Raw genomic sequence first — 16,597 nt, 5'->3', positions numbered from 1 at the left:
TTTTAGTATTGGCTTTTTAAAAATTCAATTTTCTGTTATGTTTATATTTTTATACTTATCTATATCCCTCATTGCTGATATATGCTGACTTAATTTCCTGCACAGGATGGTAGCAATGCCAGAGAGAAGGTCGGACATTGGCTCACTAGAAGTGACGCTAGTCGCCGTGATAAGTTGTTAGCCTGTGGAGCTTTTATTGTTGCAGAACTTCGGCTGCAAGTATTAGAAGAGACTGAGTTCACTTGTTCTGCAGGCATTGCTCATAATAAGGTGGACAAAATTCTCCGTTTAAATGAGAACTGCAAATATATATTTGCTGGTTCATTTTGGAAGAAGGTTTTTAGTAACTTGTGTATGAAATTGTGAGCAGATGCTGGCCAAACTTGCAAGTGGAATGAACAAACCTGCTCAGCAAACTGTGGTGCCTTTCTCATCCATCTGCAAATTACTCGGAATGTTGCCTATAAAGAAAATGTAGGGGTTTGGACAGATTTGATTACCATCTTTCGAGGAGTTAATAATATGCTGGATGTTTAGTTATGTCTTAATTTTATTGAGGTTGAATACTTTTCTTTTATATTCTTATTGTAAGTCTTTTCCATTGACCTTGCTACATTGATGTGGACATGTGGTACATGGTTTCTATAGTGTGAACGTTTTTTTTTTTTGGCTTGTTTATTCTTCTGAATATTTTTTTTTTCATTTAATATGGCGTGGGCACAATTTGTTCACAGGAAACAGCTGGGAGGAAAACTTGGAACTTCTTTGCAAATTGACTTGGGTGTGAAAACTGTTGGGGATCTGCTTCAGTTTTCAGAAGAGAAGCTACAGGAATATTATGGAGTAAATACTGGGTGATAATCTATTCATAGTCACTGTACATGTTGGGGCTGACTCCCTATCTTAGGGAAGCAGTCCACTAGTTGAATTACTAAAGCTGTGAATTAAAAAAAGAAAGAAAATAAGGAACTTGATGACCAATCCGTCTCAAGATAGCTGAACTCACTCTACTTTAGTAATCATTGTCATATGTCTAATTTTAGGTGGAATTATTCATCTCTATAGTCTTATTAGGTGTTTGGTTTGAACAGCTTTTAAGTCTAAAGTAATACGTAAAAGCTAGTTTGAGTTGTCCAGATTTTGAGCTAACCCAAACACCCTTTTAGATTATTTTTTTCTCTACCAATAACCTTGCTTTTGTTTCTCCAATTAAATCCATCATTTTTGCTGCTACTTCTTGTGTTCTGTTCCTGAGTTGAAGTTTGGCCTAGAGGTTCAATGAAGTTGGGTTGAGTACCATCAGGTCCCAGGTTTAATTCCCAATAGAGACAAACACTAGTTGATTTCTTCACAACTCTTCTAGCATTGGTGGACGGAGTTGCTTGCTTGTTGCCCGTGCCCTTGGAATTAATCGAGGTGCGCACAAGCTGGTCCGGAAACTATGGTTATCAAAAAATAAATATGTCATTTAAAATTCTATGGCAAGTCAAAAAATTTATTCTATTACTAACAAGTTGAACATGCTTGATAGCAAATATTGATAACATGCACACCAATAGAAAAGAAAAAGGAAAAAATGCACTGCGTACATGAACAATTGACATTAACGTTTTTCATACGTTAATCAGCCTAGGAGTTAAACTGAACTTCATTATGGTGTGTTGCCTATTGTGCAAGAGGTTAGTTTTTCTGTAAACATTTGGCTTTAGTTGAAATTGTATATTACTCTCTCCATCCCAATGAGGATGCCACTATTATTATTTGTAGAGTCAAACTACCCAATGAGGATGCCACTATTATTATTTGTAGAGTCAACCTACTTTTTTATAATATGTGGAAAAGGATTATGGAATAATTTCACTCATATGTTTCTATGTCATGTACACCTAAATCCCATGAAATCCGGGATAGTATAGAATCATATATTTTACATAAAGAAAAAGAATCATAGTTATGATATTCTAGATTACAATTATCCTAACATCTTAGAGGATCAGATCTTGATATGATAAATCTCTTGAAATCCTCTATCAGCCAACAGTCCCCTTCAAGTGGGTGAATGGATATCTTCCATTCCTAGCTTGCTTATTAGATCTTGTAACACATTATTTGATAGTCCTTTTGTTAAAAAATCAGCCACCTAAGCTTTTGTAGATTCAAATGGCGTACAAATGAATCCATTATCTAGTTTATCCTTAATGAAATGTCTATCCACCTTAATATGCTTAATGCGATCATGCTGTACAGAATTATGAGCTATACTTATTGATTTACTCACAATATAGTTTCATAGGTCCTTCCCATCTTATCTTCAAATCATCAAGGATTATCTTTAACCATAATAGCTCACAAACACCCATAGCCATAGATCTAAACTCAGATTTTGCACTTGATCTGGCTACTACATATTGTTTTTACTCCTCCAAGTCACCATGTCCTCCTAAGAAAGTGCAATATCCAGAACATGACCTTCGATCGACTAATAAGCCAGCATAGTCTTCATCAGCATAAGCCTCTAAAATTATGTCTCCTCCCCTTTTGAATAGTATTCCTTTTCCCGGAGTTCCTTTATGATATTATAGAATCCTGTTGACAGCTTGAAGATGTGTTTCTCCAGGATCATGCATAAATTGGCTAACACCACTTGCAACAAAGGCAATGTCCGGCCTTGTATGGAACAAGTAGATCAATTTCCCTACAAGTCTTTGATACAAACCTTTATCTACCATAGAATCTTTTGGAGCATTGCACAATATATGATTATATTCAATTGGTGTAGCCGCTGGCTTACTCCATAAATTTCCTGTTTCTTTCAGCAAATCAAACACATACTTTGTTGGGAAATAATGATTCCTTGTTTTGTGTGTGCCACTTTGATTCCCAAGAAATACTTTAATTTCCTAGGATCTTTGATGTCAAATTCCTTGTGTAAACAATTCTTCAGAATGTGTATCTTCTCTGAATCATCACCTGTTACTATGATGTCATCCACATAAACTAATAATGTTGTCACGTTTCCTGTTTTTGAGTGTCTTATGAACAAAGTGTGGTCTCCTTGACTTTGTCGATACCCTAGCTTGATCATGACCTTTGTAAATCTTCCAAACCATGCATGAGGTGATTGCTTTAATCCGTAGAGTGTCGTTTTCAGTCTACACACCATTCTTTTCTTGCTTTCAAAACCAGGGGGCAACTCCATATAGATCTCCTTATCTAAGTCTCCATGTAAAGATACATTTTTCACATCAAATTGTTGTAGGTTCCAATTAAAAATCCCAGCCAATGATAATAAGATTCTTACTGTATTCATTTTTTCCACTAAGGCAAAAGTCTCCAAATAATCAACTCCATAGGTCTGTGTATAACCCTTTGCTACCAACCATGATTTACATCTTTCTATAGATCTATCTGTTTTGTCTTATATTTTACAGTAAACACCCATTTGCACCCCAGCTGACTTTTTCCGTTTTGGTAATTCTACAATTTTCCAAGTTTTGTTTTTCTCAAACGCTTCCATTCCTACCTTCATAGCTTTCTCCCACTCTTTGTTTCCTAATGCTTTAGACAAATTACTGGGGATAGGAATTGTGTGGAGGTTATAGAGAAAAGCGTTATGACTTGGGGATAGGTTTTGATATGTCTTAGAAAGGTTCAAAGGGTGTTAAGTTTTGGTTTCTTTTCTGAGTGCAACGGGATGGTCAAGGTCATTAGGTTGGTTAGGTTCTTCTTCATGATCCGTTTGGTTTGGTGTTTTTGATGGTTCACCAAGTTCGGGATGGGTAGTAGGAGCAGTAACCTTAGGAGATGGTTGCAGTTGATTAGTTTCTTCTGGAATAAACCTGCAATGGTAGATTATTTTCTAGAATTCCATTATTTATATCCAGAAATGGTGATCCAGACAAGGATTTGGCAAGACCAAAAATAGACAAATCAAATAGCGGTAAGTCTAGAGGTCCCTCTCCCGTCAATGAGTTCCCTGATTGTAAGAACGAATAAATTCACTCTCATCAAATGTGACATCAACAGAAATAAAGAATTTCGTTGATAATGGTTGATAACACTTGTAGCCTTTTTGAGTAGGAGAATATCTTGCGAAAACGCACTTAAGAGCACATGGATCTAATTTGCTTCTATTATGAGAATGAATATGATGAACATAGGCATATGATGAACATAGGCAACACTTCAGAAGATTCTAGGAATCAATTTATTGGAAATTTCAAAATTCGGGAAGAAATTCCTAAGAGTATTAAGGGGGCTTTTAGAGTTCAGAATTCTTGATGGTATTTTGTTACTAAGGTGTGCAGCAGTTAGGACAACTTTCCCTAGTACTGTTTTGGAACCCTTTTGTAAAACAATAGTGATATAGTAATGTCAAGTAAAACCATTTCTGATATATTAATGTCAAGTAAAACCATTTCTTCTCTTTGCTATTCCATTTTTTTTAGGAGTATTGACACATGAAGATTCACGAACAATTCCCTCTTTTTGAAAAAAAGGAAGGTTTTGATTGAAGTAGTCCTTGGCATTATCAGATCGGAAACTTTTAAGTGGCACATCAAATTGGCTGTTGATTAGATTAAAAAAGGTAGGAAGAATTTGGCTGACATATGATTTTTGTTTTAACAAATAGATCCATATTCTTGGGCTATCATCAATGAATTACATAAACCATCTAGCACCAGAAATATTAGGAAAGGGAGAAGGTCCCCAAATATCACTATGAATAAGAGAAAATAGAGTCTTACATCTTTTGTTACTAATTGGAAAGGAAACATGTTTGTGTTTTGCAATTTCACAATCATCACAATGAAAAGAGACAGCAATCAAATCTTTAAACAAAGATGGAAACATTGTTTTGATTACATTGAAGGACGGATGACCTAACTGACGATGATAAAGCTGTATTTTCTCTTTATTGGACATAATAGATTCGGACAAAATGAACTAGATAAGGAATTCTTAGTTGTATCTTCACCATTGTGGAAATCCAGACAATAAAGGCCACCTTTCTCACTAGCAGGCCCAATCATCTTCTTCGTGTTCTGTTCCTAAAATAAACAATATGAAGGAAAGAAAGTTACTTGGAATTTGGAATCTTTGGTGACTCTTTGGACAAAAATGAGATTTACATATAACTTTGGGACATGAAGGACATTTTTAAGTATCAAGGACTTTCCTAATGGGGTATGTCTTCTTTTCCCGTTACAGTAATAATTGAACCATCGGGTAAGTTATCTTCATATAGCTAAGGCCAGGGAAAAATGATATAAAGAGATGAGACGAACTGGTCATATAATCAGTTGCCCCGGAATCAACCACCCAATTTGGAGAAAGTTTGTCTGAGACATTAGTAACAAAGGAGAAAAAAATATCTGTGAAGGCCAGTGAACAACTACCTTTTAAAGCTGAGTGTCGATTTGTTTCATCAGTCTCAGGGCTGCTGGCTATTTGTGTCTACCTGCTTTCCATCACTTATGTTTCTGTTTGGAGGTCTACCATTGAGTTTCCAGCACCTCTCTCGGGCGTGCCGATAATTTTTGCAGTAGGTGCAGTAAAGATTGTCCCTATTGATTGACGGTTTGAATGAACCTGCAAGTTTGACAGTGCTCTCCTGTTCTGGAACTCTCGATTCTCTTAAACTTATCCCTTTCGCTACAAGAGCTGATCCTTCATTAATTTGAGTTTCAAGCATAACACTCCTCCGTGCTTTTGTCCGTATAATGGCCATTGTTTTGTTTAATGATGCCAAATTTTCTTTTTTTCCTAAGATTTGCACTCGCACGACATCAAATTCTGCATTTAGTCCTGTAAGATAATCATAAATCCTTTTTTTTTTCAATAAATCTTTTCAAAATCACAACATCATCTTTACAACCCATTTGAATGCATTGATTATGATCCATTTCGTCATAACCTCCGCAAAAAGTTAAAATATTTAGTGACAGGTTGAGCTCCCGGTTTTGCTGTGGAAAGTTTTGTTTTTATTTCATAGATCCTGGTTGCTCATGTACTTTAAAGTACGTCTCCTTCACTGCATCCCAAATTTCCTTAGCGGTGCTCAGAAACATAACACTATCACTGATCTCCGGAAGCATGGAGTTCCATAACCAAGATATCATGTTCATCCCATGCATCAAATGTAGGGTCTTTCTTTAGATGGTCCTGAACCAAGAAGATGTCGTAATTTCTCTTTATCCTTTAAAAAGATACGAACTAGTTGAACCCATTTTACGTAATTTTTTCCATTCAACTGATGGGATAATGAGAGGCTTGAATGTTTTGCAAATTTCCCATTGAAATCGTAAAGTTATTCTCTATGATTGCAGAAACATTTCCAGTGGCTAGAATAATTGCATTAGTACCCTTTTCGGGCATGGTTTTTGAATGGCTTCAATCTTTGGGCAGATAAAAATAGAAACAGGACTTTTCAAGACTAGGGTGAAAAAAATAAAATTGGTCGGGATTAAGCCTGAAGTTCTGATACCATGTGGAAAAAGATAATGGAATAATTTCATTCATATGTTTCTATGTCATGTACATGGCTTTATATACATAGGATATTGTGGAGTAGAATCACTTAAATCCCATGAATCTAGGATTGTACAGAATCAAATATTGTGCATAAAGAGAAAGAATCATTGATATGATATTCTAGATTACAATTATCCTAAGATCTTAGAGGATCATATCTTGATATGATGAATATCTTCCTTGAAATCTTCTATCAGCCAACAATATATTTTGCGAAAAATCTTAGAAGCATTTTCTTTTGGAGAAGGTAATGGTTGTATGTGTTAAGCACAAATCAGTACGTAGGTTGTACTGAAACCATATATACATGTGAGCAAAAGAAAGCAAAACAGGCCTACCATCCTAACAAGAACCTAAAGTGTCTAGGATAGATATAGTATTTTCTGAATAGATCTGATTGCACCAAAAACAAAACAACATAATACAATTAAGTTTGATCTCTTGTACTGTATTGCTACTGTTCTCAAAATATCTAGAATTTCTTTCTCTCCAAATTGTCCACCTATCATACTTCATCTGCTTATGTCATCTGCTCATGCTCCAGCTCCAACTGCTTCCCAACTAAGGAGATCTTCAGTAATCTTTCTGGGCTAGGCTATACCTCTAAGATTAATGAAGATCTTCCATAACTGGTTAGTAATGTTGAAGTAAAGAAATAAATGGCCAACTGTTTCCGCCTCTTTTTCACATAATAACATCTAGAACAAAGAATCCACTTTCTCTTAATTAAACTTTCCTGTGTGAGCCGCTTCCATTGCCAATAACCATGAGAAACAAGCAACCTTATATGATACTTTAGTCTTCCATATATGTTTCCAGGGCTAGTTGGTGACCGGGATTCTGGGCTGGTTCAACATTTTACAGGCTGCATCAACACTGAATTTCCCTCTGCTATTTCCTTGCCATCTCAGCGTGTCATCTCCACTTTGGGTTCCTGTGAATTTCTTCTCCAGCTGCTTTTTTTCAATCGTTCAAGTTTCTTCTAAGTATCAGATTCCAACCTTGAGGGGATCACATTTCAGCTATAGATCTTTATTGATGTCGAGCTAGGGAAAAAATATCAGCAAATAAGACTTTTAAGGTTCCATTCCCCAACCAATTATCATTCCAGAATGAAGTTTTGCTACCATTTTGTATTCTGATAGAGACGTTACATTTAAGTGCTGGCCATAGTACTCAGATAGACCTCCAAAGGCTTTGTCATCTAGTTATCTTCCACTTCATACTTAGCTTTGATCACCTTTCTCCATAAGCTTTGAGGATCTTGAGAATATCTCCATAACCACTTCAATTTGAGTGTTTTGATGTGATTTTTCAAATTTCTAATTCTCAGTCCGCCTTGAGCCTTGCTAAGAATTACTTCTTTCCATTTTACTAGATGATATACCTTTTTTTCTTTATTGCCCTACAACAAAAACTTCATTCTAATGTTGTCCAGTCTTTGAGTGACTCCCACTGAAATGGGAAAAAGGGACATATAAGTCGGCATAGAATCTAGGACTGAATTAATCAAAGTCTCCCACCAAATGACAAATATTGACACTTCCATCTTGAAAGCTTTTTCTCACATTTCTCTATGACTTTGTTCCAGATCTCTATAGATTTTGATTTTTCCCCAATGGCATGCCAAGATAAGCAATAGGGAGAGCCTGCATTTCTCCCCTTAGAATCCTTGCCAAAGCCTCCATGTTTGTTACTTCATTAATTGGGAAAAGATGACTCTTTCTCTAGTTAATATGTAGCCCAAAAATAGCTTAAAAAGGGACTAAGATAATTCTTAGAATTCTCAATTGCTCCACATCTGCATCACAGAACATTAAGGTGTCATCAGCGTATTCAAGATGTGTAATCTCCTGACTATAATGACCATCATGGCTACCTCAAAGACCTTAATCCACCCATTAAGATTCACAGTTTTAATCATGTTGTTTAGCCCTTTCATGACAATTATGAACAAAAAAAGGATAGCCTGAGACCTCTTTGATCTTGGAAAAAGACTTTTGGGGAACCGTTAATGATGAATGAGAATCTGACAGTAAAAATGCAAAATTTTATCCGCTTGATCCATTTCACGCCAAAGCCCATTTGTTGTAACATGTTAAGTAAGAGATTCCAATTTACATGGTCATATGCTTTCTCAATATCTAGCTTACGAAGAACACCAGGCTTTCTCTATTTCTGTCTTGAATCCACCGCTTTGTTGGCTATAAGAATATCATCCATTATTTGCCTTCTTTTTATGAATGTCATCTGATGTGGGTCTACCAACTTTTCCATTACCCTTTTTCGTTTCTCAGCAAGTACTTTTGCAATAATCTTGTAGATGCTTCTGATCAGACTTATTGGTCTGTAGTCCTTTAACTCCTTTGCACCTTTCTTCTTGGGAATCAACGCAATGTAAGTTGCATTAAAACTCCTTTCAAAGAAAGCCTGAGAACGGAAATTGTGGAATACCCCATGATGTCCCGTTTGAGCACCTCCCAACATTTAATAAAGAACCCCATTGTGAATCCATCACGGCCTGGTGTCTTATCCATGGCACACATTTTCAAACATCTCAGGACTTCTTGTTCTTCAAATTTGCTCTGCAATTGATCCTTTTCTTCCTCGGTTATTGTTGGACAATCTTTAAAGTTGCTTCCAGGCCTCCACTCTTCAGTCTCAGTGTAGAGTTCTTTGTAAAATTCCAAAATCTCATTCTTAATACTCTGTAGCTCTAATATTAATTCGCCGTGGATCATTAATTAGTCAATTTTGTTACATCTTTTTTGGGCATTTGCAGTTTTACGAGAAAACTTTGTGTTCCTGTCTCCTTCCTTCAACCAAGTGGCCCTTGATCTTTGCTTCCATGCCATTTCTTCATTCTTTTAAAGCTCTTCATACTTCATTAGTATGGATGCCTTCTCCTCTATTTCCTCCTCTCTGCTTTTCAGTACCTTGTCGAACACTGCCAGTTGATTAAGCAGGTTTGACTTTTGTACATTCAGATTGCCTTGGTTGCTTTTACTCCGCTACCTCAGTTTTCCATTCAAAGCTTTCATTTTACAAGCAAAAATGTAGTCAGGTTTCCTGAAAAATCAAATGATGTCCACCAATTCTTAACTTTGTCGACGAAGACGAAGCCATCAGTGTTCCGCCACCAATTATCGAACTTGAAGTATGATTTTTGTTGGTCCCAATCTCCACATTGCAGTATAACAGGGACATGATCAGATGTTATCTCGGCAGAAGGATTGTCTGATATTGCTAAAACTATCATCCCACTCTTCGGATATCAGAATTCGGTCAATTCTTGAGGCAGTAGTGTATGTGTCCCTGCTATACCAAGTATAGGCACCACCTTTCAGTTGAAGATCAATAAGGTTATGTCTTCTATGAAGTCTGAGAGTTCCACCATAGCTCCACGGACCTCTTGCAATTCCTCTTTTCTGCAGGAAATTTGACTATATTGAAGTCTCCACAAATTGCCATGGACCCTCCATCAAGCCCCTCACAGCACTTACTTCCTCCCAAACCTCCCTTCTTTCAAAGTGAATTTGGAGCATATACACCTGCGATATGGCATCTGAAATCCTGCAACTGACCTTCAAATTTACAGGTCAAAGTATGAATCCCAATCTGAAATACCTCCCCTTTCCATATTCTTCTATCCCATATCATTATGATTCCACCCCTAGTTCCACTGGCCTCAAGACTGGTGAAACTTGTCCATCTACCTCCACAAATTTGCTTAACAATGTCTTCTACATCCCCCTCAAGTTTAGTTTCTTGCAAACATATGATATCTGCACCCCATAGAGAATTCTTCACTAATCTTCTCTTGTCTATGTTGTTTAATCCCCTCACATTCCACTTGACTAATATGATCTTCATTGATCAATTAAAGTCAAAGCCGTCCCCCTGATCCTGCTTCCACTATCTTTGAATTTAACGTCAAAAGAGACCAGTCGCTTCAGCTCTTGTATCCCCTTGAATCTGTTTTTTCTGATATTACTCTTTGACTCCATTCTTCTTGCTTGTCTACTGCTATCAATCTGCATGAGAAGTTCCATAGCTTCTTCTTCATGTCCCTTGAAATCGACTCCGAATAGTTTGGTAGTTTGATCAAATATTGACTGACCCAAATTGGTGTATCCACTTCTTTGTCTTGATGATCACCTTGATGTTGAACCACAAATGGTTCGACTTCTTCAACTTCCCAGATTTCTCCACAATTTCCATATTCAGTATGTAAAAGTTGATTATGACCTTTGGTGTTGCAGTCAATCTTTGGATTCCCTACTAGTGTTCACCAACCGTCTATTGTCCTCTTGTCAAATTTATTCCATCGCAGGTTGACAAAATCTTTGCATGCAAATTGTTTAAAAGCTCATGTTGTATCAAAGCAGTTGAAGTTTTAGTGGAAATTGGAGTAGATAGGGAGGATTGATGTTGCTGAATTTCAACTGTTCTGATTTCCTCTTCTGTAATTGAAGCCCTCTTGGCAGAAGAGGTTTCATCATGAGCTTCCTCCCGATGAGAGTCTATTCCTTCTGTAATTGATGCTACGTCACTCGACCTGAATCCAATATAAGCATTAATTTCTATCTCCAGAAGGTCTGAGTTACTGGCTCTGAAAAGTTGAGCTTGGGCCAGGTTTGTACAATTGGGTCGAAGGTGATTGGACCCAATTTTCGACCTCTTCTTTTAAATTGGGTCGAATTACCTTGTTCCAGCTGCCTCACGAGTGTATCACTTGTCTTTTAACTATAAAAATCATGATTCATAGTTCCTTATGCTTTTTAAAATCTGTACTTGTTTTGCAAATTTATTAATAACTGAATGGGTTTATTTATTTCTTTGATATGTTTTTTACAAAAAATAGCGAAATGAATGGTTTAATTTGGTAAATAAGGTGATTGACACTTGTCTTTGAGCCCGGCCATTCTTTTTGGCTGGAGGTTTACTAAGTCCCGTGTAACCTAAAATAACTATGAATCAATTTTCCATTCAATTATAAGAGTCCAACAATGTGAACTGAAATATTAGTTTATGATTGTTCAATTTAATTTTCCCCTTATAATTGGTGAACTAAATTTTGAAGTGTCCAAGGACAACTGGTTTGGTCATCAGATTTAATTCTTTAGTGCCTGTTTGGATTGGCTTATTTTAAGTGCTTTTAAACCAAAATAACTTTTAAGCACTTTTAAAGTGTGGATAAAATAAAAAAGTGTTTTTAAGCACTTCGTTTTAAGCTAAAGTGGCAAAAATAAGCCACAAGCCATAAGTTAGAATCTCTAACTTATGACTTATAAGCCAAAGCTATAAGCCCATCCAAACACCCACTTATTTTGTAGTCTTATCAGATAGCCCCTCTGTAACCTCCTGACTTTGTTGTGCTTAACTTGCACAGTTCTTGGTTGTGGAATACAGCGAGGGGCATTAGTGGAGAAGAGGTCAAGGAACGCCTTCTTCCCAACAGCCATGGATCAGGAAAGACTTTTCCTGGACCTCGAGCTCTTAAAACTGTTCCTTCTGTAAGTTTATTCAAACTGAACACACATCTTCTGCATGATCACTGATCTATCTTACTCTTATAAGTTAGACATAACTGATCTAGGGAAAAATAGCAGTAATGATGTTCTGATTTACCTACTTTATTTGCTTATATGTACATCGGAGTTTTGGTTTGAGCTACTAACTGTTTCATCTAACAGTTAAAACGGACTCCTACTTTATTGCTTTGTTTCAGGTTGAAAAGTGGCTTAGTGAACTCTGCGAAGAACTTAGTGAACGTCTTCAGTTTGATTTAGAACAGAATAAGCGCATTGCACATACTCTTACTCTACATGCTCACGCATACAAGGTTGGCTTTTTTTGTCCTATCTCCAGCCTGACGACATGACTATTTGCAAGTCCTTATGTAAGTAATTTAGAGTTTCCGGAACTTGCATACATAAATCTCTGCTATTGTGCAGTCAAATGACATAGATTCGTTCAAGAAATTTCCATCAAAATCGTGTCCTCTAAGGTACGGGACTTCCAAGATTAAGGAAGATGCCCTAATCCTGTTTCAAGCAGGATTGCGTGAATATCTTGGTCTGTACAATTTTAAGATTTCTGGAAATCAAAACAGTGGCTGGGGAATAACTGGTCTTTCTGTTTCAGCCAGCAAAATAATAGCTATACCATCAGTAAGTTCCAAGTTAGTTATAACTATAATCAATTACATTTCTGTCCTATTTACATTTCAATGTTTACATCTCCATAGACATTTTTACCTGTCTACAGTATAAGCCTCTGAGATGTGTGAACCCAACAAACAAATGGAAGCTAATTGGTGTGGTTTTTGTTTGTTTTAAGAAGATATATGAGAAAGGGGTTGCACAACTACTTAAAAGCCCTTTTCTTGATTGTTTCTTTCAGGTTGCAGTTCGGATAAAATCACTAAATGACTTAACTTCTTATTACAGTTTATTTTGTGATGCTTTGCTTTTTCTAATTGATTTTCCTGAACTCCATGACCCATCCAAATTGAATTCACTTGTTGCTGATCGCATATTTGCCACTTGTCTTGTAGTTTCTTAATAGGTCTCTACTTCCAAATGCAATTATTTTTTAGTTAATGAGTTTCCAGTATAATGCAGTGTTGTAATTGCTGAAAATTCCTGTTGCGGTGTATATGCCTTATAGAGTGTGTTTCTTTTTCAAATCTGGATTATGTTTATATCTGCTGATAATATTACTGTGGTTATGTTGTTGCAAGTAAATATGAAACTCTATTCTAACTCGAAGCAGTCTCTTTTTATCTACAATATATTCTATTTTCATTGGTTATTTCCCGGTTTGAATAAGTTCCGATTTTTGAAGCAGCTATGGTGTGAAATGTACTGTTATTAAAACATAATCTTGAACAAATGAATATTTATGCAATATGTAATATCCCATGTGCTAGAAGTTCCTTTAAGGTGAACTGGATCACATGTATTCACCGAGTTACCTACAAATTTAGTTGTGTGGAAGCAGAGATAAACAAGCAGATAATTTTGGATTAAAGTCTATAAGGATCAAATAAAACAAGAGTAAGTGCCATGAGATCTGTTTATGGTGAATTAGAATCCAAAATACATCCAAATCACCAGGAGTTTACTTAGTTCAAGGTAATTTGACGAGGAAAGGATGAAAAACTTGTTTTCTCTGTACCTAAATTAAGTAGTTTAAGTGGGTCAAGGCAATGCAGCTGCGTGGTACTACTAATGTGGGTCAAAGCAATGCTGCTGAGTGGTACTACTAATGAAGAGCTCCAACTTTGCTCTTTCGCTAGTTGTTTCTGCCTAGTTATTTGATAGTTCAGTTAAGAAAGCTTTGACATGAAAGTGAATCGTATAAAGAACTTGAAATGTCTTACGACATCCAGAATCTTGCTTGAGTATAAGGATTTCTGTTGTTTAGCTTTAACTGAGACTTCTTTTTCATTACATTCATGGTTGGTGTTCTACCTCTTGCTGTGCTTAGTGTCATGGTATGAAGTTCTGCTAGTTAAATCTTTTTGCAGGGTACACGCTCTATTATGAATTATTTTCATAACCAACAGGAAACTTGCCCTCAGGTTAAACTATCCAGCGAAAAACTAATCCAAGATGCTCCACTTTTGTCACCTTCAGGTTGTATGGCCTGATGCTAGTTGTTACCTTTAGTTGTCTTTTGGCCTTCTTTTCCTAATTGATTGTCTTACCTTTTGAAATTGAAATTTGAAAGAAAACTGTATAGAAAATGGAGGTCACATGACATTGCAGTCAATAGAGCCATGGATATCATGTTCTGAGGAAGATGAAGAGACTAAACATTCCTTGCCACTGGACAGACAGTTGGACAAAGAGATGTGTAAAGAAAAGGTTTGATGTCATTCTTTCTTCGTTCAGTCAGTGTTGGTTTAATACAAGAACATCATACATATAGCATAATGTTTCCAAATCCCGATTCAGACAAAATCCATATTGTTTCAAATTTTAGTTATGCTATATTTTGAAGAGCTAGTGGGGGATGGGGGACATAGGAATGCTTGATCAATTTAGTGATGCACGAATAGGATGTTGAAATATTTCCTTTATACCTTAACCTTTTCTCCTAACTATTTTACTTATCATTTGTTTTAAATGTAATTATCTGTAGCACATGTGCCTGTATTTTCTCTATGCTTGTAGTTTAATCTAAGGCTGGCAACGGAACCGGAAAATTCTGTTCCGGTCCGTCAACTCCGTTTCCGGTTTGGTTCCGGCAACAGTAACTACACGGTACCGGTATACCGGTACCCAATGGTCCGGAATTCGTTACCGGTGCGAACCTTCGAAAAAATCCGGTATTTCCAGTTGACCGGTTCCGGTCCGTCAGACGCGTTCAATTTCTGCCCCTTTTTTTTTTTTTTTAATTAAAATTGGGATTGGGTTGGTATATCTGGCAACGGCTCTTTTGGCCGTTGCTTTGAACTAGCCGTTGCCCCCCTCCCAATTACCCCACCCCCTCCCAACTACCCCATACCACCCCTTAAAATTTTCATTATAAATATTCTTCATTTTAATTCTTTTTCCACACAAATATTATCATTTCAATTCTCACACTCTCTTAATATCGTATTCTCTCTAAATATTTATAAATTATTATATTAGTTGCAGTTGAAGATTCAATTATTATATTAGTTGGAGTTGAAGACTTTTTGAAGATATTATAACCTTCAATTATCATCTTTTAATTCCGACATTTGGTATACGTCTGCTTTTACGCAGACGTTCGGTATATTTGTTCCAACTTTAATCTCTTTTTATTTTCGTTAATATCTTTATTTTTATTTTTTTGTATCTACATTTGTTTACTTACATTAATTTTGTAATTTATAATATTTGTATTGCTTGTTTTAATATTTTAATTTAAATTATGGATTTCGAAAAAAAAAGTAGTGGTAAAAAACCAAGCTTTGGTAAGGTTTTTCGTAGAAATTAACAAAGTAAGGCTAGTACTAGTTCATTACCGCCTACATTTAATGAAACTTCTTTATCACAATCTAATGGTTTCGATGTTGGTATCAATATGGAATTAGATAATGAGACCCTAAGTAGGCGTTATAATAATTTTGAGGAAGACTTACCGGAGGAAGATGATATAGAAGAACAAGAGTTAGGTGATACCCCTACCCCTACTTTCCGGTTACGGAATTACCGGAACATGGTGAAGAACTTCCCCCTTTACCGGAATTTACTAGAGCCAAAGGTACCGAATATACTAAAAGGTCTTTAGTTTGGATATGGAGCATGATAGGGTAAAAGGTATTGCTACTTGTAATACATGCAAGAATATTTTTGAACATTTGATCGGGGGAAAAAATGGTGGGACAGGGTTGCTAACTATGCATTTGATGATCTGTAATAAAGAATTTATTCGTCTAAAAAATGAGGCTAAGGCAAAAAAAGATGGTACAACATTTGTACATGAATCTGTAGGAGGTAATATGGTTCAAACGCGTTTAGACATGTTTAACCCAACTGAAGCAAGTTCATCATCGACATATAGTGAAGATGTAGATAGAGAAGAACTAGCAAAAATGGTTGCTGTTATGGGTTTGTCTTTTAGTTTTCCTTCGCATCTCGGTTTTATTTATTATATTCAACGAGTATATAATTCCTCTTTTAAAGGTTTTTCATGAAATACAATTAAAAATGATATTTTTAACTTTCAAGTTGAACATTGTCATTTTCTTCGTTGCTTATTTGATAAATTTGATGGTAGAATATCTGTTACTTCTGATATGGGTCGTAATGTTGTCGGTAATGATTATTTTACTGTCACGGGTCATTGGATTGATTACGATTGGAACATGCAAAAAAGAATTATTGCTTATAAATATGTTGACGAGTCTAAATTGGTATGTATATAGCTAGTACAATAGCGGAGAGCATGAAATATTTTAGATTTATTGGTAAACCTATGAAATGCACATTAGATAATGCTTCTAATAATTTAAAAGCTATTGACGATTTAAAAACTAGATTATGTCCTATGGATGAAGATCATTTTCATGTTAGATGTTCTG

General features: G+C 36.0%; 1 protein-coding gene across 6 annotated transcripts in view; it reads left to right on the top strand.

Moving 5' to 3' along the window:
- The window catches only part of LOC107877885 (DNA polymerase eta), a 38,414-nt gene that overhangs the window by 5,129 nt on the left and 16,688 nt on the right, over positions 1-16,597 (top strand). For 3 of the 6 annotated variants that reach the window (XM_016724674.2, XM_016724688.2, XM_047407174.1), the window contains 8 exons: positions 106-270; positions 371-474; positions 735-854; positions 11,927-12,050; positions 12,266-12,379; positions 12,492-12,707; positions 14,069-14,177; positions 14,272-14,408. In XM_016724674.2, the coding sequence (XP_016580160.2) occupies positions 106-270; positions 371-474; positions 735-854; positions 11,927-12,050; positions 12,266-12,379; positions 12,492-12,707; positions 14,069-14,177; positions 14,272-14,408 (1,089 nt within the window). The remainder of the gene's footprint in view (positions 1-105; positions 271-370; positions 475-734; positions 855-11,926; positions 12,051-12,265; positions 12,380-12,491; positions 12,708-14,068; positions 14,178-14,271; positions 14,409-16,597) is intronic. The other 3 variants (XM_016724681.2, XM_047407178.1, XM_047407175.1) reach the window with 3 other exon arrangements.

The sequence above is a fragment of the Capsicum annuum genome, chromosome 1, assembly GCF_002878395.1.
Source record: "Capsicum annuum cultivar UCD-10X-F1 chromosome 1, UCD10Xv1.1, whole genome shotgun sequence".
Taxonomy (NCBI): domain Eukaryota; kingdom Viridiplantae; phylum Streptophyta; class Magnoliopsida; order Solanales; family Solanaceae; genus Capsicum; species Capsicum annuum.
Note: the sequence above shows the minus strand (reverse complement) of the source record. Positions and strands in the feature narration are given on the sequence as shown.